Here is a 27,202-nt window from a genome sequence, read left to right on the forward strand (position 1 = left end):
TTTCAATAAAATATTTGCAACAGTTTAATATCATGACATCATCAGATCGAAAGTACAAACTCAAATAACTAATTGGTAAACATACAATTCCAACAACGTCTTTAATATAAAGAGAAAAGTACAATTAATATCCATACAACACTTAATATCCGATAACGAAACGTAATGCTGGATGCTTTGGCAGAGTTAACATACATCAACCCTATGCTATTAATGCCATCATATCTATATCAAAGAGAAAATAGGTTTTACAATCGCTAAACTCTTTAAGATGAAAATAAAGTGAACACCAGTACATTAGATGAAAGTTTTCGGAAAAGAGGAAGAACAACAGTACTTTATCGGGATGAAAAGAACCATTTACTTGATTTCGCTCTGTTGTTCTCGCAAATGTACCCTTATATCTCGATCGAGCCCTCAATCTGTGTTAGAGCGTAGGCAAAAACATGGGCCCTACGAACAGCACACTAGGGTATAATGTGAAAACGGTATAGAGGTCTCTTTAAACTTCCCACTCAATGCGGGGGCGGTCGGGTAGCCTTCTGGTTAGAGCGTTCGCTCGTCACGCCGAAGACCCGGGTTCGATTCCCGACATGGATACAATGTGTGAAGCCCATTTTTGGTGTCCCCTGCCGTGATATTGCTGGAATGTTGCTAAAAGCGGCGTAAAACCATACTCACTCATTTACTCTCACTCAATGCACAAGAAACCCAATATCCTACGAGCCTCTGTAAATATGGCGCGGCGTTGTTTTCTTAAGTGTATCGATTTGAGGACGTGTACTACATGTGACCCAAATAACGTCACCAGAACCTTTAGATGTGCTCCAACATCTGCCAAACCTGCACACATGAACATATACACGGAAATAATCAATTAGATACTGTGATGAATTGAACGTACATGATTTTGTATTATAAGTTTTTAAACCTTACTTCTTCAAGGTCAAGTAAAGTATACTGTCATAAATAGCCACTGAAAAGGATATATTCTGAGATCGGCGTGTCTGGAAGAATGTTATATAAATAACACGTTTTTTACATTTTACTAATCTACACCACCTGTGTGACCTTAGCAATGTTGTCTAATGTATCAAAGGTTAATTAAAAGATAATCTTGCAGTAAACAGGAATTAACTTCCTCTTTCAATTGATGTATGCAGGATAGCTTCCGCCAAGTGTGTGGGGTAAGGCGGGGCGGGGAGGGATTTGCGTCCCTTGGACAGCCAGAAACCTATGAGTGTGGGTTCGAATCCCGGTTCGCCCCGATTATGTTTCTAGGTTTGTCAGCACCATACCCGTGTTCGTGGGTTTCACCGATGTGGTAAACGTCTGAGACCTGCATCACTTAGGGCTTTCCTCCCACATTAAGCTGACACGCCGTGATATAACTGGAATACTGTTAAAAGCGGCATTAAACACAACTCACTCACTTATTTTCGTCTTGTAATTATATCCAATGCTGAGTATTTACTTCTATTTACATAATTTGGTTTAAGAAACTGGCACACATTAGGGATTTTATGGATATATGTCATTAAAGGTAACCTTCAAACGACAATTCAAGACATGAAATCAAACAAAAATATTTTAGGGCAAATATTCAAGCATGCCTACTTCTCTGTAGAATTTAACTTGACAGTTCATTTCTTTTAACCCTGATTCATATTTAAATTGGCACATAAGGATATTCTTCAGCACAGCAAGAAATTAATGATATAATAGTATTCAACACACTGAAATGCTGATGAAATAAATGATATACAATAAATACATCAGGAGCTATGACTAATAAATCAAATGAAATTAAATATGTCCATTTCACATTTTGTCTTCGATTTCTTTGAAAGGCCAAACATATTCATGTTCAGTTGGTTTTGACGGGGCGAGATTTCACGAGTGTGTGTCTCCCCGAGCCATTGTACACTGAGGAAACAGTTGAAACATGGAAGTATAACGGATGTTAGGCCAGTGGTTCGGGATTTTTCAGGTAATTCCTGGCAACTTCGAAGCAGAAAGAGTACTGGCTCTGAAAAAAAACACATACAGAGCTTAGAGAGTGTACAATTCTGAGTGAATGAGATAGGCATATTAATCCTTCTAAATACACACCATGAACAAGGAAAAACCACAATGAGGTGAGGTGAAATTGGGTTTAACGTCGCGTCCAAGATTATTGCACTTATATAGCGACGTGCATGCACGTGTATGTGCGTGTGTGGTTGCTTGTACTAGTCCGGACTGATGCCGATTTATAGTGCTAGCTCACTGAGATACCAAGCCGCAGTTTAACACGAATACCCCACTCAGACACAGTATACTGACTCCGAGCCGACCAGTCCTTGTTTTAGCCCTTTAATGCCGAGCGCCAGACAGGGTAACAACAAATACAATCTTTTAACGTCTTTTTGTATGACGCGGCCGGGGATCGAACCCCGGACCTTCCGCTCTCCGGGCGGACGCTCTACCACAAGACCACGGAGGCGGTCCACCACAATGAAGCATCAAAACGACATACAACTTTGTTTGTATTTCACCAACCCGAAGCATACTACAGATCAGTTGTTACAACAAAAGGCTCATGCTTTTAACATACATTCGAGTGGAACAGACCATCGAGTGAGTGGGTTTGGTTTAACGCCGCTTTGAGCAATATTCCAGCAATATCACGGCGGGCGACACCAGAAATGGGCTTCACATATTGTACCCATGTCGGGAATCGAACCCGGGTTTTCGGCTTTAACCACTAGGCTACCCGACCGCCCCTGGAACAGACAAGTATTCTCCCTTAGCACTGTTTGTCATTATTTTGATAAGGTTCCTCAATGGCACTTACAGATGAAGTGATGATGGCGGGTCGAATGCACTGAAGCTCGCGGACAATCAAGAATATGTCCACTTCCTTGTCCATCTTCAACCGGCTGATGATGTTGGACACTGCACAAAACAAACCTGATCGGCTCGCACCATCCCTGAAAACATGTTTAACACCTGGTGTCATCATAGAACTTCAGTGACCTATTCATAAAGTTTTAACCGCTGTTTGCCTTTTACGCCTAGTGGAATCTGATTCAGCGGATAAAAGAAACTTGTTGTTCTCTGGCGTTGACGTTTAATATTTACAAATGTAATAGAGACTGGGTTACTGAATGTTGTATTGTGTACCCCGTCCACAATATTTCAACGAATTCACGGCGTCCCGTTAATGATAGATTTGGGTAAGGCAAACCAGAGGTTGACTGCATGAGCAAAAATGCATGATATGACACAGTCAACTTGGGTCACACAATTTAACCATCATATTGTTGTACACTTGGTACTTGGGACCCTTGACAATCGATCCCGAAGTAGAAGTTATGTTGGATCAAGGTAGAAAATCCCTGGACAATAAAAGATTATAATTTCCAAAACGGTTTACATATTTAGATTGTGCCTTTATTGTTTGTACCTGCCAGTGATGATCTGAGATACATCAAACCAAATGATGAGTAATATATTCTCATTATATGCTCATTTTAACATTCAGGAAGTTAAACGTGGCGAGCGACAATTCAACCTCGACCGGACACACTGTCACGCCCTCGAGTTGTGAGGGACTTTCCGAATCCTGACGGATAAGTTTTCATCTGGACGCTTTGTCACACGACAGCGGGACTCGCGGACTTACAAGCAATGGACGATGATCGGGTGTTGTCCGGCGTCCTTCTGCCTCTTCACCAGCATCTCCAGGAGCAGTAGAAGAACAAACTTATTGGTGGGAGTGTCCTCATTAACTGACCAGTCGGGTATACTGAACACCTTGACGTGGCGGCTTGGCGTGAAGTCATCCTGAGGAAAGCAAAAACAAGAAGAAAGAAATGTGTACCTTATTAATCCATTGTTAGTGTACTGTTTGAGAACGGGAAGTTCCAGAACAGCAAATATACACTGTACAGAAATAGATAGAAATGGCCTAACAATGTGACCAAACAAATGGTATTTGTTAGTCTCTAAGAATGTTTTTTTATAGCGTTGGATATAGCCCCGATACTTGATGTGCCAAACAATATGACCAAAACGAATGTTATTTGCTTGTCTCTAAGAATTTCTTTTCATTGGATATAGCCCTGATCCTAGATGTGCCAAACTATGTGACCAAACAAAAGATATTTGCTAGTCTCAAATAATGTTATTTCCATTGGATATAGCCCTTATGCTAGATTTGCGCATTATATAGGTCAAACAATGTGAAACTTAACATCATCTCCCTCCTTACTTCTTTCTTCAGTAGGCGGATTCTAGGAGTCTGCCAGATAAGGAGACTGAGGGGGCACTGGCATTAAGAGTGAGTGAGTGATTTAACGCCGTAAGATTTAACGATTTAACAGTATTCCAGTTATATCACGGCATGTAAGCTCAATGTGGGAGGAACGCCCGACGTGATGCACACGTTTACCACTTCGGTGAAACCCACGAGCACGGGTATGGTGCTAACAAACCTAGAAACATATTCGGGGCAAACCGGAATTCGAAGCAACAATCATAGGTTTCTGGCGCACCCAAAGGAGCAACTCTGCACAGCGAATTGCGGCTCATAGACGACTGGGCCACCCGTGCCCCAAGTAGCATGAAGATGTTCATGGCCAAACATAATTCTCAAAAAGTCTAAAAAGGAACATGCTTGGTGGATAGTTTGTTGTGTATTTCCAGCGACATATTAACATGTAGGTACCAAACTGTCTGCTTCAGTCATACATACATTTGAACCTCCTTCTGATGCATGACGTTGGATTTGTCGGAATCAATATTAGTGTTCAATTCAAAGAGATAACCATAAAACAATGTCTGTGTGCACCTACCTCGCCCTTAGTTCGTAAAATGACAGTTTTCTCTGGAATTTCCTCTCTCGTGTTGACTGTAGACTTCAACAGAACCTCAAACTTCCCCACCGACAGAGCCTCGCCTTCCCTCAGAGGCATATATTCTCCGTAGTCCTGTCACATACGTATCTTACTTACTAAAGGAAAGCGAACGCAATGAACCCGATGATCATATCCTATAAATGATATCGTTATGAAAAAGCAAAATATTCACAAAGAATAGTTCATTTGAATGTTACTGTAACAGTTACGTAATGTATGACGGAAATATCGGAACTGAATTTTCAGTGTTTAACTATACTGATATTTCATTATAACTGTGAAAAACTATTCCAAACATCACTACGATGAAGTAAATGGTGGGAATCACAGCGCCGTCATGGTAAAAAATTAAGGATTCCATCAATTTTCAAAGTAACATGATTTGATCCATCTTCGATTATCCAGGATATTACATCTCAATTCTACTTTGATAAGTAGCCTGGATCAATTAGCTACCACAATTTCTTGATAAAACATATTCGAATGGCACGACTCTAAAATAGCCGTCCAATCAAATAACTCTCGTTACCATGGAAGTGCTGTGATATGTTAGAGTGATGGAGGTGGTGACGTCACGTTCATAACGAAGCTGCGAATGAGTCCAGGGCCCCATCCCACAAAGCGATCGTAGCGATATGACAGTCATAACTCCCACACTTTAACACTAAAAAAAGTCTTCTTACGACACTCGTACTGCTACGATCGCTTTGTGGATGGGGTCCAGGGTGCCGTTGCACAAAACGACCTTAGCACGACGAGTGTCGTAAGTCTATGTTAAGGTATGGGTGTTACGATCACCTTGGCGCTAAGATCGCTTTATGGAACGGGGCCCAGGGTATTTATCATACTAGTATGTGGATATAATACACTCAATCATCCAGGATGAATATAATCTAATATCGTAAAGTTGATGGGAATGTCTAAATCAAATTATTATTAATCTGCAAACTGAAGCCAAAGATAAAAAATCCTTAACCAGACGAAGATTTGCGGCGAAGTGATGTCAAGGGTATTCACCTTCAAGTCGACAGGGTTGAGATCTGGGGGCGTGAGGGACACAATGGTCACCGACTCCTGCTCCTGAGCTAATGTCCAGAACTGCTCTACGCTGTGGAACAGAGGCTGCTGTGTTACGATGAACCCTCGGCGGTGCAGCACGGACTGGAACAACAACATATAACAACAAGCATGAAATACTCATTCCCCCGCCAGTGTGATATGTCCGGTTGTGTGCATGGCATCAGCCCTCCGGAAACGAGAACTACCGCCATGTTTAGTCAAAGTCGTTGCTATGGAAACTCGAAAAATAAAGTTTTCAAAAATCATAAACTAGCAAAAGGCACCAGTTACACTGGGCCTATATATGTGCCAAGTTTGGTGAAGAAATATCGTAAGGTTTTCAATATCTACTCCGGAAAGCAGCACAACCGCAATCTTCAGTCTAAGTTACAGTCGTTGTCATTGAAACTCGAAATATATTTTTTTCAAAAATCTCAAACTATCAAAAGGCACCAGTTCACCACTAGACCTATCTATGTGCCAAGTTTGGTAAAGATGTCTCTTATGTTTTTTAGTTCTGCTCCGAAAACGAAATGTGACGAACGGTCGGACGGACGGAAGGAGGGTAGGATGGACGGACAACACCCATTCCAGTATCCCCCTTCCACTTCTTGGCGGGGATACTAATTATATAAAGTATGTGAGGTGAGATGCGGTTGACGTCGCGTTCAAAATTATTGCACTCATATGGCGAGGTGCAAGCATGAGCGTGCATTGCGTGCGTGCGTGCGTTTGTGTGTGTTTGTGTGTATGACCGCTTGTACTGGTCTGCTTGTTGGCTTTATAGTGCTAGCCCACTGAGATATCATACCGCTGGTTAACATGAACACCCAACTCAAACACTGTTTACCAACTCCAATCCGACTAGTCCTAGTTTTATCACGTTAATGCCGAGCGCCAGGCAGGGTAAAAACAAGTACCATATTTTAACCTCTATCGGTATGACTATTTTCATATGACGCGGCCGGGGATCAAACCACCGACCTTACGCTCTCCAGGCAGAAATAAGGTCGTAGTCGAAGTCGTAGTCGTAGTTGTAAATATGTAGTCGTAGCACTTTGGCCCCACTGAGGTGTATTCACTTGAATTTATACTGCTTAAAAATGATAATATAGTATATTACATTGAAATTAACAGACCAATTAAAACCGCAGCCACGATTTTGTCAACAAATTCTAGTACTGCTTTTTGTGTAGGCCAAGTGTCATTCGTATAAAGAATAAGCCGTCTGTTCCTGATGCTGCATTTGAGGTTGAATCGAAAACTGCAGTAAGCAGAACATTCTAAAAGACTTAACGCCTCACACAGTCCCAGTTATATGAGGGTTGTTTGTATATAATGAAGTCTGGACCAGACAATCCAGTGTTTCACATCATGAGCATAGACTCAAACAATTGGGATACGTTGACATGCAATCAGTGAAGACCGAGCCTAGCCATCCGAACCATTTGGTCGCCTCTTACAAGCATAGGCAGCTGGGAAAGTATCTTCTTACCAGGAATTCCCACTGGTGATCAAGTATATAAGGGGTTTGTACACATTAGTGATGCAGGTCTCAGACGTTTACCACTTCGGTGAAACCCACGAGCACAGGTATGGTGCTGACAAACCTAGAAACGTAATCGTGGCGAACCGGGATTCGAACCCACAATCATAGGTTTCTGGCGTGCCCAAGGGACGCAACTCTGCAGAGCGAATTGCAGCGCCTTAGAGGACTGGGCCACCCGTGCCCCCCACTTATTGAAGTCATGGTCAAAAATAAATTCAATGTGTAAAACATACCTCTCTTGTATTGTAAGGTTAACAATATAAGTATTGGTGATAAGCTTGTTACGTCTTACCGGTAGATACACGGCGTTGATGTAAGGGTTTTGGTTTCCTGATGTTCCTTTCAAAACAACACGGTGGAGAACACCTGAAATAAAGACCACATAGCGTCACCATGATTGATCAAAATACTGAAGACGTATAGAATATAGTTTTAGAAAAGCGAATAAGTTCGGTTTAAAGTCGCTAAGAAAAATTTACCGCCGGATAAAGAATTTGTGAACACTTAAAAAATAGAACTGACCAAATAATTACAAACGTTATCGAAACGTTACTAGGCTGAAGCACTGTAAACTTAAGGTCCAATACACAACTATGATACTGGTATCAAATACATCACCATCGAATTACCATTTCTTTTCTTTTGCCCGGCATTATATTTTACATGTAGAGTGCCTTGTTAAACAAGGAAGATAGTTCTATGGATATACAACAGTTATTTCTTTATTACAAGGAATGCAACACCGTTATCAAGCAAGTGATGTACAGAAAAGGTCTCCTTTCTAGGTTCTTTGTTTGAAGCCAAGAACATCTGCTCCATGCCAGAACACCCTGATAACATACAGCTACCCTGCCAGACTCGTAGACTAGACCTTAACCCCACCCTCAACCCCTCACCACCAAACAGCTCCATTTACCATCAGCCTGCCCTAAATAGGTACAGATCGCCATCAAATCTGCCGCGTTCATCTTATTCCATTAAAGATATATAACATGACGCCTCATTATTTATCATAAATGTGACGCACTGTTGGAAGTATTTATCAAGCGTTTTGATGCGCACGTATAATACCTTACTGTGCTTCTGAATACTAGAGCAACGTGTGTGGTGTTAACAGGTTTGGTGTAATAAAGATACCTGGCAAGATATCCATTGATCTGTTTTTCCCAACGTTATCTTGTCTTCGGGCAATTTGAGTATCTTCTTCACGCAGAGTTGGCCGCATACTTTCTAGAACCTGAAAATAAGGTGATCACCATTTGCAAAATCTGCTGATGACCTTGCTACATTTTCAAAATGTCAGTCTCAACATAGAGACCATTTTCGGTGTTCGAATACGAAGCCATTACTTTCCCTTGTAATATATTGTAGGATTTGGGCTTTATATTATTATGCTATATTTTACATTCGATTGTCTTGAAACAGTCTTGTGTTCCCCCGAAAACTATAATGAACACACACGCACGCACGCACGCACGCACATTTTGTCTCTAACTATTTCCATTACCAGATATAATCGGTCACTGTATCTTGACTATAACTCTACAATAGCACCAGACAGTGAAGCAAAGTTTAGTTTACCTGGTACTCAGCCCGTGGCCGACTACTGTCTGCCAGAGATCGGAAAGACTGTGCTCGGTACTTCTCCATAAGCTCCACGCTGCTGAGGAGAGTGTCCTTACTGGCTAGCATCTCCTGGAGGGCCAGGTGGACACCGGCATACTGCACCTGGGCACAGACAGAATTCACACGGTGGTGAGTGATTCGGTTTAACGCTGCTAGGAGTGTCAACCTTGATGTAGGAGGAATGGGATGCAGGCGTTTATTAAAGGTGAATCTGGGATTCAAACCAACGTTAGTGATAAGTACCTTTAGCGGTACGCCGAGTGTTGGGCGAGTGCTCTCCCTTAGCGCGACGCCAAAGGTACATGTATGAGAAGGCACGAATCCAGCAGGAAAAAATCAGCAAACACACATTAACACTACCCCCCCTCCCCCCCCCCCCCCCCCCCTCTCTACCGATGCTGATATTTCCGGATGAAGTATGTATTGGAAGCACAGATTACACAGTTGTTAATCGCTGTCATTATATTGCGTTATCTTACCAACACCCACGGGGGGCGGTCGGGTAGCCTAGTGGTTCAAGCGTTCTCTCGTCACGCCGAAGTCCCAGGTTCGATTCCCGACATGGGTACAATGTGTGAAGCCCATTTCTGGTGTCCCCCGCCGTGATATTGCTGGAATATTGCTAAAAGCGGCGTAAAACCATACTCACTCACTCACTCACTCACCAACACCCACGAAAATAGATGTCCCGCATGACCAAGGGACGCAACTCTACAAAGTGTTTGTGGATTTGTGTGTTTTGGAACTGGCTTGTATTTGAACATATTTCTACAGTTCGGACATATTTCTTTAATTGTTTCGTGACATACCCTGGTTCGAACCATTTCCGGTCTGTGTAGCCTCATCCTGCACACAAACTTAAAGACATCCACTTCCGATTCCGTCCTGGCTTGCTCTGCCATGGCGTTTATAGCAATGAAGGTTCCTGTTCGCCCGACACCAGAACTACAGGAGTGAAGGTAAGTACTGATTGTTATACACGTACAATAATAAACGTTAAACCCCAGTTCACCTCACCTATTAACAATTATATTATAGTGGCAAAAATAGACATCTCTGTGTTAATGAATCACTATGAAATAGTGATGATACCACGTGCTCATGAAAAGATGAGCGTATCTTGCCCGACCGGTCGCTCCCGTTACAAACACAAATGCAAAGCCAAGTCAAGTGATCACATGAACAAATACGGAAACATTAGGTACAAGTCAAACTAGAGAATTTCATTGGGCAAATTTAAACACTGATGCGTCAAATTTGAAAATGTCCTCCACATGCCAACCATAAAACCTTTTGAAATATTTACTGATGCCTTGAATAAATGCTACCAGCATATCTTGAATACAGCAGAGGCGAATATATGAACAAGTGTTGTAAGTTAAGATAGTTATGGATAAACAGTCATCATTTTGTCTCTGTTTGTGATTAATACGTTGTCCAGAGTAACAAATGCGCGGAACCAGTCAGATATCGGCCATAGGGATATTGTCACTTACCTGCAATGTACAACCACGGGGCAGGTGGGACTGGTTAGCTTGTTCACGTGTTTGATGAAACCGACAAGAGCAGGAGTTGAAGGGAAACCATTTGCTGGCCAGGACACGAACTGAAACTGTGTCACCACGCGTTTCTCAGCAGCCTTGAACAGAATCAAATGAATATCAGTTATATGATTTGTTAATTTTTTTGGTAAAAACAGAGGTAACTATGTATGGTGTGATGATACCATTATTTATCGTCGTGGATGGAAACGTGCGTTAATGACCTAGAAACCTCTACTCTCAATGCCCTCATGACAGAGAAAGTTCTTCTTACCTTTCAGTCGTCGAAATTGATCTCATTGTCAGCATCAAATGATTTACATTTCCGATTGTCGTAGATATTGATTCCATTGTCAGTATCAAAGGATTGACACATCCGGTGATGTCATTTTCAGTATCAAAGGATTGAAATATCCGATAGTCGTAGATATTGACGTTATTGTCGGTATCAAAGGATTAACAAACCCGGTGATGTCACTGTCAGTACTGAAAGATTGACATACCCGATTGTCGTAGATATTGATTCCATTGTCAGTATCAAAGGTTTGACAAACTCAGTGATGTCATTGTCGGTATCAAGGGATTGACATATCCGATAATCGTAGATATTGACGTTATTATCGGTATCAAAGGATTAACAAACCCCCATGATGTCACTGTCAGTACTGAAGGATTGACATACCCGATTGTCGTAGATATTGATTCCATTGTCAGTATCAAAGGTTTGACAAACTCAGTGATGTCATTGTCGGTATCAAAGATTTGACAAACCCGGTGATGTCATTTTCAGTATCAAAGGATTGACATACTCAATGGTCGTAGATATTGACGTTAGTGTCGGTATCAAAGGATTGACAATCCCGGTGATGTCATTGTCAGTATCAAAGGTTTGACATATCCGATGGTCGTAGATATTAATTCCATTGTCAGTGTCAAATGATTGACAAACCAGGTGATGTCATTGTCATTATCAGAGGATTGACATTCCCGATGGTCGTAGAAATTAATTCCATTGTCAGTGTCAAATGATTGACAAACCAGGTGATGCCATTGTCAGTATCAGAGGATTGACATTCCCGATGGTCGTAGATATTAATTCCATTGTCAGTGTCAAATGATTGACAAACCAGGTGATGTCATTGTCAGTATCAAAGGATTGACATATCCGATGGTCGTTACTATTGATGTTATTGTCAGTATCCAAGGTGATGTCATTGTCGGTATCAGAGGCTGTGCCTACCTGGTGGTCGTAGACGTAGAACTCCCTGACGGTGTAATGAGCTCGGGTCACCATCTTGATACACGTCACAGAGAGATTTCCGTACGTCTTTCCATCTTTGACGTCTGGCCAGTACTTCTGACATTTCACCTGAAATGTACGTTCATCGAAATGTAAAACGTCAACGAAAAACATGTTTCTTGATTTTCTGCCGAAACAGATTCCGAAAAAGACAAAATACAAGTAACTGAATGGGGCCCCTGAAAACAAGTGATCACGCTAGGTGTTTGCGAAAAGGGTAATTATGTTCTGCCCTACCTGTTGACACCCACACAATTTGCATAACAATTAAAAGGACGCTGCACAACACGAAAACTACCATGCGACGGCGACAATAGAATATTCGTGGATCGATGTTCACCCCGACAATTACCGCTTTGTCTGTGTGCGTTAAACAAACAAACAAGGAATTATAAAATATTTCTCATTATCCTGAAACAAAAGAAAGTATATCATCTAAACAAAGAAGGACGGTTCACGTTTTCTTCACATAATTCTAAATTATGGATCACATTATTAATATTTCTTATATTTGTATCCAGCAAATAGATCGTGGCCTATCCAAATAGTATTGATGTAGAATTTTAGTCAGGATCATGGAAACACTATTCATATACATTAACAAAATATGAAAACGGGAACGTATTTTCTTAAAATGTGGCCTTTGAAACCCCGCATTCAGTATCTCTTAAATGTTTATTTAAGTTGTTGGACAGGGATGGCGTTTTATCATGTATCTAGATCACAATGCAAGACATGACACGTTGTAAATCACTATAGAAAATGCCTACCTTGCCATTCTCTTTGGTCCTGCTCAACATGACCACTTTGCAGACATTCCTTTCCCACAACATTCTCCAAAAGTCATTCACAGTTTCTTCCGTAGGACCTAATGAAAAGATCAGTCTTAAAGTAACAATTACACAACGATACACATAACGAATTCTATTATCTAGATTATCATTTGAGACATGGGACGAACTTTATCGATAATATGTCAAATATGATCATTACGATTGCTGTCTTACATTTGTTGGTTCTTTGAATTTTGTATGAACAATCCTTGTTCGGTATGTGGACCCAACATGAGCGTGTCCTATTCATTAACGAATATCTATATATTTTTCGACGTTCAAAGGTGTTTGTCGCTTTGATCGTGAAGTTTAAGTGTTGTGTGCACAGTTATTGTCTTGTGTTGGACAGGTTAGCATTGTTTTGAATGAAAACAGTTTCTTTCTTCCACTTTTCACTTTTCAGGCGCCACGGATCCGGAAACCAAGTGAAAAGGTATTCAAGGGAAAACAAGCGTTCACACTGATTACTGACACAAGACAACCCTAACAGTGTCCTTCCTACCTTGTGTAGCTATGTACTCTTCCATTATTATGTATCCCTGAAAGAATACATACACTGTGAACAACACTCTACATGTTAATACATTTAACCACAAACTAAACTGCAATATGGCGTCGTGTTGACGTACCAAGTGAGAATTAATGCTGAGCATGGTGTACGTGTTTCTCATTTCTTTAACATACATGTATATAAGACTATGGTTGCTCTTACCAAATACTCATTGTCTCTGCAATGTGATTGGTCAGGATTCACTTTGTTAGATATGAGTCAAATCTGTTCTTAAAAAAACACCAACTTTTTATTTGTTTTTATTCCATTTATATACGCTCTTATCCTATTAATATCTTTCATCAATCATTACACATGTACAAAACAGGGACGTGTAAGTATCTATCTGAGAACACTCACGTCTATGTGACTGGCGTTAATGTAACTTGATTTGTCGGAACCATGACTTTGTGATAAAACAACCATGCAGTCATCGTCTGGAATAAAAACGTCATGATTAAGTTGTGTTAAATTCGAGAAATGTCAGTAGATGACAAACGTGTATGTTAAGTGAGATTTGTTAGCATTGGGGAAGTGAGAGTGTAAAGCAATATTTCATCTGAAGTAAATTGTATAGTTCAGGGTATTATTCGTAATGTCATTGAGCTAAATAATATCCCGTCATACGAGGATGGATGTGGATGATCATTACTTGCAAATGTGAGTATATGAAATGAGTAGTACTTACATGGTAAGACTCTTGGAAATCTGTTTTTGGATTGGTTTTCAGGAAGCAGACCAATAGCGTGTGACTTCCTCAGCCCCTTTGGCAGAAGCTGTGGATAATATTAATAAAGGTAGTTTTAGATGTTTTTTCTTTGCAATGCAATTTACTTATGATGTGAATAAATACTAACAGTACTTTACATACCGAAAATTCGTTTTCAAAACCGCCAGCCGCCATTTTCAACTCAACATGTTCATTGATTTCGTACACAGAGAAAGCTGTTGTAGTATTGTCATCGCTGGGCCAGTTGAATTCTGAGTTGATAGATTCCATGTCTAGTCCATCTTCATCTGTATTGAGTACTTGAACAGCAGACGGGTTCAAGGCTGACATGACCGAGGTAGTTGACATGGTGTTGAAACCGAGGGACGAGGACTCCGTGTCTGGCACAGTGTCCAGTTGGGAGAGGAGGTCCCTGCGGTGTTTACTGTTCTCGGACTCCATTGATAACACGCTCCCGCGTCCGGCTGGAATATCCAGATATGTTTAACTAGTCATCATCATCATCATCATCATCATCCATCATCCATCATCATCACCATCCATCATCATCATCCATCATCATCCATCATCATAATCATCATCCATCATCATCATCATCCATCATCATCCATCATCCATCATCATCATCCATCATCATCACCATCCATCATCATCATCCATCATCATCCATCATCCATCATCATCACCATCCATCATCATCATCCATCATTATCATCCATCATCATCATCATCATCCATCATCATCATCATCATCATCTATCACCATCACCATCATCATCATCAATCATCATCATCATCTATCACCATCATCATCTTCATCACCATCATCATCATCATCCTTCATCATCCATCATCATCATCCATCATCATCATCATCATCATCCATCATCCATCATCATCATCATCATCTATCACCATCATCATCATCATCTATCACCATCATCATCATCATCATCATCATCATCATCATCATCATCTATCACCATCATCATCCTTCATCATCCATCATCACATCATCACATCATCATCTATCACCATCATCATCATCCATCATCACATCATCATCATCATCATCATCTATCACCATCATCATCCTTCATCATCCATCATCATCATCATCATCCATCATCACATCATCATCATCATCATCATCTATCACCATCATCATCCTTCATCATCCATCATCATCATCATCATCTATCATCATCATCATCATCATCCATCATCATCATCATCATCATCAATTATTGTCCCCCTGGGATGATATCGTAAGTCCATGTAATTCAAAGAATATTAAAGTCTATTACGCTTTTGAACGTATTATATTTGTCATTTTAATTGTGGCTAAAATTATGTACAACCGCCAGCGACTGAAGGGACTGTGTAAATCCATGCAGGTAGCAAAGGTACTGTAAGTCCCTATGGTCCCTAAGTATAATGATCTACCTTCAGTGGATGGCGATCTATAGAACGTTTTTATCATCTATTGTTATGTATGGTGATATATTTTTATGGTTCTATACTAGTTTTTTAATAAAATCTGTGATAAGTCTTGTTATTTTAACTCACTCACTCTCTCAATCATCATCATCATCATCATCATCATTACAATGCATGTCAGTCATTAAAAATCTCTTTCATTAACTTATTTTTACTCAGAATCTTCACGCGGCAACACAATTGGGTTTAAGGTACAGGATGTATCATTAATGATTTCTAAAAGGAGTGAAGACGTTCTTTTAGAAAAGTGATCTTTTCACAACTGATAAATTCGCGAATTGATAGTTTGAATTGATTTAAAGTTAGATTTAGAGTTTTTGTTCCTTTAAAAAAATATCATTTAAACAGATCTCACCCGTTTCACACACATACACACAACGAATTCTTACAATATTGCTGATTTTGATAACCAAAGTCAGCTCCACCGAACACTCACCTGTGTTGTAGATCTGGTTTTGAAACGCCATGGGAACCTTGCCATTTGAAGCTGTGAAGTTAAAATACGCAGAATAAAAAGTGAAATATATTATCACTAGTGACTGTTTATTCGGATCTTGATATCAACTAAGTGATCCACATTACCACGAACCCCACGCCAACCCTACACATTAGAGACGCCGTGGCTAGTTCCTCATACCATCAACCATTTTGTACCTGGTAATTACTAAATTATATACTTGACGCTGATATAGAGCTTAGATATTCCTTACCGTCGAGGCATAAAAAGCACCCCCAGCACCCCTCCCCACAAAGAGGAACACAAAAAATAAATAAAAGAGCACAACCACTCAAAACAAAAGACCCAAGAAAACAACCGACACCTAAACTTACATATAAGAGTAAATAACAAATACTGACAAGACGATACATGATATTGACCTCTCTCTCTCTATCAAGTTGATCTGGTGCCACAACAGTTATTAATATTTAAATGTAGCAATAGCATCTTGCCCATTACGTTTTCAACTGCTCAGTATATTAGGACAGGAACTCGTATACCCTGATGGCACTGGCTTTTCTAAAGTGCCACACTTCCAGACCTACCTCGAGAGAAGGGATCTCCATCGTCGAGCGGGTCGAGGATCGTATCGCTTGCGTGTCTGCTAGATCTGTTCCTCCTTTTCCTATGACAAACAAGATGCAGGTGTACGACGACAACAACACAACAACACAACAATATTCAGGTCTTAGGTTAGAATCTGCCGGGAAGGTGAGTAATGAAATGTTTCAGTAGGAAACTAACCTGACATTCACGACAATCCCAATGACATTCACGACAATGCCAATGACAATCACGACAATCCCAATGACAATCACGACTATGATAAGCATGACAGAAACAATGACAATGACATTCACGACTATGACATACACGACAATGACAATCATAACAAACATATCTGACAATGGTAATTATAATCATGACAAAGGCAATCACGACAATAACACTGGCATTAACGACAATGACAACAGCAGCATAATAAAATAAATCCATCTCTTTAAAATTTAAGAAGCGTTAGATACATTAAGGACGATGCCACCTCATTTTAACAATTGAATATAGTTAATCTTTAAATATAAACTGTCAATGCAAGAGAATAACCAGCCTAGATTTTCTGCCGAAACAGATTCCATTTGGCGCAAAGGGCAAATAGCTGTGGAAATTATATGAATGGGCCTCTTTAAATCAGTTATGACACCAGGTGTTCGCGAAAAGGGTAGGAAACTTCAAAGTACCTGTAACAGCAAACAGCGACGACACAGAGTATAAGCACTATCGCGATCAGCACAGTGAAGACGGCAGCTAGGGTCGTTGACATATTTCCCTCCTGTGGATCTGGGACTGGAATGGAATGTTTTATATAGAACAATTTGATAATTATTGAGGTTTGCATGAATTGTTTTATATTCAAGACGAAAATAGTTCTTATGTTAGGCCTCGCTCAGCTTCATCGCTTACTTGCCATATTTTGACAAGTGTTCATCACTGGTTAGGAGGGTTGTTGGATTAGCCGAGTAGCTGGTAAAGCCGAACACCCGGGTTTGATTCCACACTTGAGTTCTATGGGTATGTCGTTGGAAGACTTGTTCTGATTATCCACATGGTGTCCACAGCCGTATGGTTGCAATAATATTAAACCAACAGCTCACTAACTAATGAACGGTTGAGGATGCCTGAAATATGTTTATCGCCGCAATCAGCAATATTTCATCTATATGACGGCGACCTGAACATAATCAAGTCTGAACCAGACAATCCAATGATTGACATCATGAGCATCGACCCACGCAATTGGGATCGATGACATGCATCAACCAAGTCAGCGAGCCTGACCACCCGATCCCGTTTGTCGCCTCTTTCGACAAACATATTCGCCTTTTACGGCAAGCATGGGTTGCTGAAGACTTATTCTATCCCGGATCTTCACGGGTCACGGTAGAATAGAGGTTATATATAAACGCGACAAAACCCTTTACATATTCATAATGAATCTCTGCTAAAAGCAGAGTTAATTGTACGATTCCCACTGTATCATGAGCATGTGTTTATGAATCACTATCAAATAGTAAAACCAGGTGTTCGCGAAAAAGTGAGCGTGTCCTGCCCAACCGGTGACATCCGTCACAGCATCTCCAGTTATTTACCCCTTAAAGTTCACTCGTAGTGAGTGAGTGAGTGAGTGAGTGAGTGAGTGAGTGGAAACGACGCATGTTAAGCTGAAAACGGATAATCATATTAGCACGACCTAGGGACGTACCACTGCATGGCGAATTGAGCCCAGTAAATAATGATACACAAGATGAGATGAGTATTGTTTCACACCGCTTTTAGAAACATGCCAGTAATACCACGCCGATGGACACCAGAAGTGGGCTTCAATCATCGTACTCATTTGAGGAATCGAACCAGGGCCTTTGGCGTGACGAGCGAACGCCTTAACCACTAGACTACACCACCGCCCTAACACAAAATAATTCCACTATGCATATTCACGTAGGGTCCTGCTATGGAAGCAAGTTTAATGTAAACGATTACCTGTGGGTTGTTTGCAGAGGAGACCTTTGAATCCCTTCTGACACCGTGACGGACACGCCCCTGTCACTTTGTCACATCCTCCCGCTCCTGCACAAAGACCGCACGTGTTGTTACAATCGTCTCCATAGTAACCAATGTCGCATTCTGTAAAAAAAAAAAAAAAGGTAACTGAAAATGGAATTTTTAATAAGACTTTGTTCATAACGGGTGATCATTCAAGCCAGAATATTTTTAAACAGCATATTGCAACTTGAAGGCTCGGCTCATATATATATGAAAAGTAAGTATAAATAACCCATCTAGTGCATTTTTAATTTTAACAGCTGTTTTGCTCTTCGCACCTAAAAGATTATGTTTCAGCGCATAATCAAGAATGGTTATTCTCTTGCATTGACATTTTATATTTACAAATCATAGTTTCTGTCCGACGTATATAGACAGCAAATCGTGCCGCGAACATCTTAAATTTTAACAGAATACACGTATTCGTTCCAAATAAACAGACCGTCCCAAATGATATGAAATATTTCAGCTAAAGAAACTAAACCTTATTTCCATTTCGACCTTCCCTTAGACAATCTTATAGTGTGGGAAATGTTATAATACTATACATGATGCTGATAAACATGTAAGATTACTGTTGTTATCTACTGCACCTCAAACTATGCATACTGTGTAGATACTAGAAAAAGGATCTCCAATGCATACTAAAACTGAATATTGTGATAATTTTACCTTTATCACATCTTTCCCCGATCCAAGATGGTTGGCATCCCTCTTCACAAACCCCAGTGATATGGTCACACGCGGCGTTGTCCTGACAACGACCACACCTAGAAGCACATCTGTCTCCGTAACTGCCCTCAGAACACCCTGTTGGTGATGGAATAATCTTCAATAATACGATCTACAATTTACACTGAACTATGGGGCAAAGGAAAGAGTACACAGATGTTTGATGGTAAATCTGAAATGATTATATTTGTTTGTTTGTTTGGTGTTTAACGTCGCACTCAGCAATATTCCAGTTATATGACGGTGGTCTGTAAATAATCGAGTCTGGACCAGACAATCCAGTGATTGACATCATGAGCATCGATCCACGCAATTGGGATCGATGACATGCATCATCCAAGTCAGCGAGCCTGACCATCCGATCCCGTTAGTCGCCTCTTACGACAAGCATAGTCGCCTTTTACGGCAAGCATAGTCGCCTTTTACGGCAAGCATAGTCGCCTTTTACGGCAAGCATAGTCGCCTTTTACTGTAAAAATCTGAAATGAAGAAGATGCCCGCAGACAAGAAGATGTTGAGAAAAACAGATCAATGGATATCTTGCCAGGTTTCATAAATACGCCAAACCTGTTGACACCATACACGTTGCGCTTGTATTCAGAAGCACAGTGAGGTATTATATGTGCGCATCAAACGCTTGATAAATATTTCCACCAGTGCGTTAAATGTATGCTGCATTATAAAGTGTCATGTTATTTGTCTTAAATGGAATAAAATGTGAATTAAACTGTAAAATCGAAAGTGGTGTCAATTAGGGCTTGGACGATACACCAACTGTGCGGTCCGATACGTTCCACGATACCTTGCTCACGAACTGATACGTATCACGATACTTGCATGTGCTCTTGTCTGTGGTGCGTGAGCCCTGTTTTTCATAGACAGGATGGCCAAATACCCGGCACACTGATGATTTACAGTTGGCAGTGTCAAGTATGGCGCAATGGATGAAAATATTTACGTTTTCACTACTCATTTTGACTAGTAATTAGTGTTTGGTGTAACATTTACTGAAGAATACATTTAAGGTAAGAATCGATACTTTTTACTTTGTGCTTGATTGTGATCGATACTTGTATCGAGAAGTAAAAAATCGCCATCAACCGATGCATTGGTGCATCGTCCTACTACTAGTGTCAATGTCAGCTGACCTTTTCTGTACATAACCTGCTTGATAACGGTGTTAGTATCTACACCGAAACGTTGCATTCGTTGTAAGTAAGAGGTTGTATATCAATAGAACTGTCTCCCTTCTTTTATAAGGTACTAGCCATGTAAAATATAAGAAAGTATACACCCATTAAAATAAAACAAACAAGAAATAGTTATTCGATTGTGATATATTTGATACAGGTATCACAGTTGTTATGTGTATTGAACCTTGTTTGTCGTAGTTTGTAGTGTGTTGGTGACCTTTTTCAGCATTGTAACGTTTTGATAACGTTTGGACAAATCCAGTTTGCAAGTGGTTACTTTGTTTTGTCTGGCGCTGTATTTATTGTAATGCCAACTGCATCATTCTTGTAATCACTTTGGAAGAAATATTGTACGAAGTGCCGTTGGTACATTCAAGTACCGAAATAAAGAATATAGAACTATTCGTTGTAGTATTTACAAGAGATATCGTGTTATTGTTTCTAAAAGGAATATATGGACACCATTGGCGTCTGAGACAAGGAGGATGAAGAAGACAGGTAGGTTTGGCAAACAAAAGCCGTGAGTAAATATAATGTTTTAAACAGATTCTTTGGTGAAAGAGAGCAGCAAAAATAATTAAGTCAGTTAAACAAATTAGCACATTACGTTTTAATGAACTGCTTATACCACGCTTACACATTTCAGTTTTCCTCAACTCTAGCGCAAGACATTTCAGCAACTCTTTATTTATGCTTATTTCATATCCATATGAACGGGTTTACTGATAAAATCAGACCGGCTGTGAGTTAATCTTACGATATAACGATATAATATTGTGGTGTTTTTTGTTAATGGTTCGACGTTTAGCGTTAACGCAACGGGGTCTATACTTATGTTCTTCGGTGTGATGACCATTTTTAGCCGAGTCAACAGTTGACTTGCCTTTGCATGTGTTTATGTACCGGTGGGACAGGATGCGCCCACCTTCTCACGAACACCTGGTATCATCACTATTTGGTAGTGATTCATAAAGATATGACTATGATAGAGTCGGAATCATTAAATGGTTTGTCGCTTTTATTTGCGTGGTGCTGAGACATTGTCGGTGTTTAATCATTTATTATTTACTGTTTTATTGATAAAACACAATAACATTTGAGTTTAAAGAAAAAAGAAAGTCGTTTGAACACCTTGAATCGAGCCTGCCCAGGTAGCTAATGTTTAACAGCATAATCTCCCTGCATTTATGCTTACAAGGAAATCCCAGGCCTTTGCAAAAGGCTCGACTAGTTTAGTAAGAAAGGTTATCATTATCCATATTCTTCAAGATTACCAAGTTGTTAAATTGATAAAAATCCATACGAAGCACAAGCACCACTACGGGAAGATTCGTTCACGTGTTCAATGAAATCAGCACGAAAAAACACACTCATATAATAACCCCGTTTAAGCACCTACTTTGAGTACAGGCTTGTCCTGTAAACCCCGGCATGCAACCACTAGGGCATTCTCCGGACGCCCTATTGCAGGGGTCGGCATCCCGACACGCACCACATTGATCGGCACAATTAGGGCCATGCTCGCCATCATCGCATTCTGAAACAAACAAAATACCGTCTCTTTGGTATTCAGGACGATGTCACCAAGCAGTGATATACTTATTTCCATTCAAGTGTGATTGGACGTGGATTTAGTATGTTTTTACTATAAAAAGCAATGTCACGACGTCTGGGGACACCAGAACATTGAACCTTTGTGGTATCGAACCCGGTCTTTCGATGTGATGAGTGAACACTTAAACCACAAGGCTATCCTACCGTTGACTGTTGACTTAAATATTCAAGTGTGTCCTTTCAGGTGTGTAACAAGTTTACAATTGAGCTTTATTCTCGCTGTCTATTTCAGCAGCTTAAATAGTGATTATCCGACTCTGGATAAAAAGGATAATTTGATATCACTTGTTGAAACAGTAAGATTGTGACTGAATTCTTAATGTGCTGTGGTAGAGTAGGTCACATGTACCCGTTAAGTTGATACCAGTATGACTAATATACACACGATATTATCCAATTAAATTTGGAAAATACTCGATGTTGATTGGTCATTCTGAGGTTTCAAATCATAATAACATAACCTCACATTGAAACCGCGCTAACGTAAACATTTGAAGCCTCGCGCTACGGTTCTCATTTGAATTTAGCGTCGTTTAACCTACACGTAGTTCTACATTGAAAACAGTAGATTCATCTTCTAATTCTTACCCTCTGCACACGTATCACCTTTCCATCCCGCCAGGCAAGGGAGACAAGCGCCGGTGACCGAATTACAGATGGTTTTGTCACAACGACCACACACCAACTTACACTCGTCACCAAACGTCCCGGCATCACATGCTGCAAACGAGAGTTCATATATCAATATATGTGTGCTTTAAAATCTTCTGACAAATGCTTGTGCAACAAATGCGAAGTTTGCAATTGTGTTTTCTGTAACAAACGCATACATTTTATACATTCAACTGAGAAAGGGCAAACAATATCGTGACAGACCGACTGTGTTCAGTTGCATTTCAAAGGATATCGAGAATCTAACCAGTTACGTCAGTTAGTTGTTAGATTTCAATGAAAATGGTTCACCACAATGTGGAACATGATGAAAGAGATGTAACAACATGTAAAGATGGATGTCGTACTTTCTCTGCACTGGATCCCTGTAAAGCCAGGTCCACATCCATTCTCACAATCCCCCGTCACCTTGTTACATGTCGCCCCTTCCTTGCACTGACCACAAGCTTGTAGACACTTCTCACCATAGGTACCGTCACCACATGCTGGGGAAACAGAACAAAGCTTGGGTTACAATAATATCTGCACGTGTATAAGGCATTATGTTACCTACTGATTGTGTGAACATTGGTTTGAGAATACCGTATATGACGTAATAAGCGCCCAGAGCGCTCTCAAAATTAGAAAAAGGGGGCTTTTATTAGAATATTATTTTGCTTGAAAAAAACAGAGTTAAAAGATAAATTTCGTGGTTTATGCTGACAGCCTGAAATGTTATATACGACAGATATATTTTTCCAGAATTTAATTGCCCATAATTAAGGGTGCATATAACACACGAGTGCGTATTATACGCGAATAAATAAGTCTTGTATACATTGATAAATCGGAAGGGTGCTAATTGGGATTGTTCAATAGCAAATATATTAGCAATTATCGCCGTGGGCGCTTATTAGAGCGGGGCGCTAATTACGTCGAATATGGTATACTTGTATTTAAATGTGTGGATAGGTTTAGTCACGAATAAATATTGTGTGGTAAATTATCATTTGCAATATTAACCCAACCATTTCTGTTTAAAACTTGTACAGAAACAGGTTTCTTCAAATAACCATTTTTGTTAGAATAACTATGTCATTAAAAGAGCTAATATATTTCTTATTGATTGGAGATTGATCGAAACCTTTAATGTCACAGCTGAGGTCTCCTTTCAAGGGGGTCATACTAAAACAATGCAAAACACATCATCCAAACACAGCAGTGCTCTATGCAGAAAGGTATACCCGGTCACAGCACGTTTTAGGGTGTATGAATGATACGGACGGCATGTCAAACACAAAACACCACAGAAATGCCACGACTGACACCCGAACAACGCAAGCGGGCCCTGGGTATGATACAGATTGTAGCCACCCATTCCCACATTGCTAGAGCTTTCGGTTGCTCCAGTGTTCCTGTAACTAACCTGATGCAACGTTACAGACAGTCCGGGCAGACAGCAGACAGACCAAGAACAGGCAGACCCAGGGTAACTATGCCCAATGAAAACCGGTACTTGAGGAGTTTACATCTACAGAATCGATTCAGCAACGAATGCCCTAGGGCATGTGGATAATTAGTCGACAGACAGTGCCTCAAGCAATTTGGGTTTACAGACCTTACAGAGGATAGTTATGCACTGACAGCGCAACATCATCGTCAGAGATTGAGATGGGCCCGGACTGTACGTCGCTAGCAGCGATGTGACTGGCAGAGGGTCGTCTTCGCTAAAGAAAGCCGGTTCTGTCTGTTCAGAGCTGATAACAACCTGTTTATCGCAGAAGGGGATGACATACGGCGGCATGTTGCGTTCGGGAGGTCGTGCCGTATGGTGGAGGGGTGTTATGGTGTGGGGAGGAATTTGTTGACAGGAGAGAACACCACTGGTCGTCGGTAACGTACATTTGACAGCTCAGCGTAACATGGGTGACATTCTTCGTCCGATTGTCCTGGCACTTCAACAGCAGCTACCACGTGGTGTCCATTATCAGCATGACAGACCCCAGACAGCCCGAATCTTAAACAACTTCCTTGCAGCCAACAAAGTCAACGTGTTGCCATGGCCCGCACGCTCCTAAGACATGTCACTCATAAAACACCTCTGAGGTGCCATTGATCGCCGTGTTCGATAGCGAAAACATACTCCAGCCAAACGACAAGAACTGACCAGGCCCTCCAAGATGAATGGCGATACATCCCACGCAACGACATCAGACGACTGATTTTTTCTGTGTGCCGGAGAGATTGTGTGTGTCTTCAAGCAGGCGGTGGTCCTACATGTTATTAATGTGACGTGTCATTGCACATGAACGATTTTTAGATGTGTGTGCCCTTTGACTATTACGTTTAAAGCTTGTTTTTGCTCCCTACCTCAATTCGGGCATCTGTCATCGGACTCTGTATGACTGTCATTTTAAATGCTAATTTCGTTGAGATTTTGGTCACAAAAAGTATGTACGTAATAATTTTCTTCCTTATTCTGAGTTGGGATACGATCTCTTCTCGTATGGTAATAGAAGAGCCTAAATACTTAGGCAGAAAACACATTGTCTGGAATGTCCTCATAACGTGTGTTTATGGGCTGTACAGCATTATCAAATAAATGCCAGTTGTGGTGTAATTTGATTGTTTGATAAAATTGTCAAAAGGGATCGGATCCCGGGAATCTGTCTAACTTTAAACTGCGTATGAATACTCCTACTGCTAAATATATTTTTACCCCACAACCCCAAATGAAATAAAAAAAGGTGTCATTCTGCTTGATATATTGGATACCAGATTAATTTAATATAAGGGTTTCATCAATGTTCATCAGAACAACTTCGATTTAGCTGTTATTTTCAATATACGGCTAGCCAGGCGGGTTCAGTTATCACGGAAACATATGACGCCATCCATTGTATCATGACGTAATGTTATTCAAGCAACGATGGGAGTTCTCTCAGAGAAAGGGAGAGTGTGCTGCGGAAAAATGCTGATAGCATGTTTAGTTTACAATGTCGATAAAAGTTATGCTAACACGGTCGGTTCCAAATGAAATTTCCAGGCATCGTATACGCAATGACTACCGCAAATTTGAAAACACTTAAGGTTTATTTCTAAACTACCATTTCCGTACAAACACTTACCCTTCATGCAGTTTGTGCCTTGCCAACCGGCTTCGCATGTGTCTGGGCAATCCCCCGTCACGTGGTGACAGACAGCAGCATCCTTACAGGCACCACATGGAGAAACACATGCGTCACCAAATGTTCCGTTTGGGCATTCTGGAATATAAACGAATTTGACATTGACATAGTTTGAAACGAGTTGGACTCATAATGAGTTCACTCATCGCCATAAACGTGAACCAGACTGAACAATTGCATACAGTCATGCAACCACACACAAATAGCTAAATGTTAACGATTAAGCAAAGTTGTTTTCTTTGTGTGTTCTATTTGACTGAAACACATTTGCTAAATACACGGATCGTCGATGCACATTCCAAATGTAATCAAATGTCAATAGCTTTATAATAGCTGTTATAATGTACATTGTAAATTGTTTTATTCCGTGACAGCAAATTAACCTCTTCACAAACTATCTCATTTTTAAACAGTCTTCTGTGCAGAAAAGGCATTCAAGTTGGATACCTTCAAATTTATGAGGGGGCACGGGTGCCGCGATTCGCTGTGCAGAGTTGCGTCCCTTGGGCACGCCAGAAACCTATGATTGTGGGTTCGAATCCCGGTTCGCCCTGATGATGTTTCTAGGTTTGTCAACACCATACCTGTGCTCGTGGGTTTCACCGAAGTGATAAACGTCTGAGACCTGCATCACTTCGGGCTTTCCTCCCACATTAAGCTGACGATCCGTGGTATAACTGGAATACTGTTAAAAGCGGTGTAAAACCCAACTCACTCACTCACTCAAATTTATGAAAGTGATATAAATGTTTCTTTCTGAAACAAATATTTTATTCCTAATCTATTGCTATGAAGGGCACATGACCATATTTCCAAACTGCTTTCTAGCAGAGTTGTTTTGGATATTATGAAGAAAGTATCAGCTCGTTGAGTTCCAAAGCTTCTGACATCTTATCATGCCGACTCGGACATGGTCATAATGGTGGGGTATTACTCAAAAGGCCAGACCATAAACAGAACATATTATGCTACATGTTTGAGACAATTACGGGATGGAATTAAGACTAGAGGTGTGGGAAGCTGATAAAAGGTGTGCACCTCCTTTAAGGACAATGCGCCAGTGCACAAATCAGTCATTGCCATGGATACAAGCCGCGAGTGTGGCTTCGAACTACTTCAACATACACCTTATTCT

At 40.6% G+C, this 27,202-nt stretch overlaps 1 protein-coding gene across 1 annotated transcript in view; it reads right to left on the reverse strand.

The window, feature by feature from the left end:
• Window positions 1-17: 17 nt before the first annotated feature.
• The window catches only part of LOC124144901, a 47,402-nt gene continuing 20,217 nt past the window's right edge, over window positions 18-27,202 (reverse strand). Inside the window, exons 17-41 of the mRNA XM_048396789.1 lie at window positions 26,008-26,145; window positions 23,248-23,385; window positions 22,817-22,948; window positions 22,014-22,151; window positions 19,362-19,499; window positions 18,627-18,770; window positions 17,327-17,432; window positions 16,634-16,713; window positions 16,026-16,076; window positions 14,231-14,553; window positions 14,048-14,135; window positions 13,720-13,796; window positions 13,312-13,348; window positions 12,747-12,844; window positions 11,917-12,045; window positions 10,632-10,774; window positions 9,945-10,080; window positions 9,091-9,237; window positions 8,647-8,746; window positions 7,802-7,875; window positions 5,919-6,062; window positions 4,839-4,973; window positions 3,668-3,828; window positions 2,837-2,972; window positions 18-2,029 (exon numbers count right to left, since the gene is read on the reverse strand). Of these exons, the coding sequence (XP_048252746.1) occupies window positions 1,964-2,029; window positions 2,837-2,972; window positions 3,668-3,828; window positions 4,839-4,973; window positions 5,919-6,062; window positions 7,802-7,875; window positions 8,647-8,746; window positions 9,091-9,237; window positions 9,945-10,080; window positions 10,632-10,774; window positions 11,917-12,045; window positions 12,747-12,844; window positions 13,312-13,348; window positions 13,720-13,796; window positions 14,048-14,135; window positions 14,231-14,553; window positions 16,026-16,076; window positions 16,634-16,713; window positions 17,327-17,432; window positions 18,627-18,770; window positions 19,362-19,499; window positions 22,014-22,151; window positions 22,817-22,948; window positions 23,248-23,385; window positions 26,008-26,145 (3,059 nt within the window). The 3' untranslated portion in view covers window positions 18-1,963. The remainder of the gene's footprint in view (window positions 2,030-2,836; window positions 2,973-3,667; window positions 3,829-4,838; window positions 4,974-5,918; window positions 6,063-7,801; window positions 7,876-8,646; window positions 8,747-9,090; window positions 9,238-9,944; window positions 10,081-10,631; window positions 10,775-11,916; window positions 12,046-12,746; window positions 12,845-13,311; window positions 13,349-13,719; window positions 13,797-14,047; window positions 14,136-14,230; window positions 14,554-16,025; window positions 16,077-16,633; window positions 16,714-17,326; window positions 17,433-18,626; window positions 18,771-19,361; window positions 19,500-22,013; window positions 22,152-22,816; window positions 22,949-23,247; window positions 23,386-26,007; window positions 26,146-27,202) is intronic.

Source organism: Haliotis rufescens, unplaced genomic scaffold (genome assembly GCF_023055435.1).
Source record: "Haliotis rufescens isolate VD_foot unplaced genomic scaffold, xgHalRufe1.0.p SCAF_16, whole genome shotgun sequence".
Lineage (NCBI taxonomy): Eukaryota > Metazoa > Mollusca > Gastropoda > Lepetellida > Haliotidae > Haliotis > Haliotis rufescens.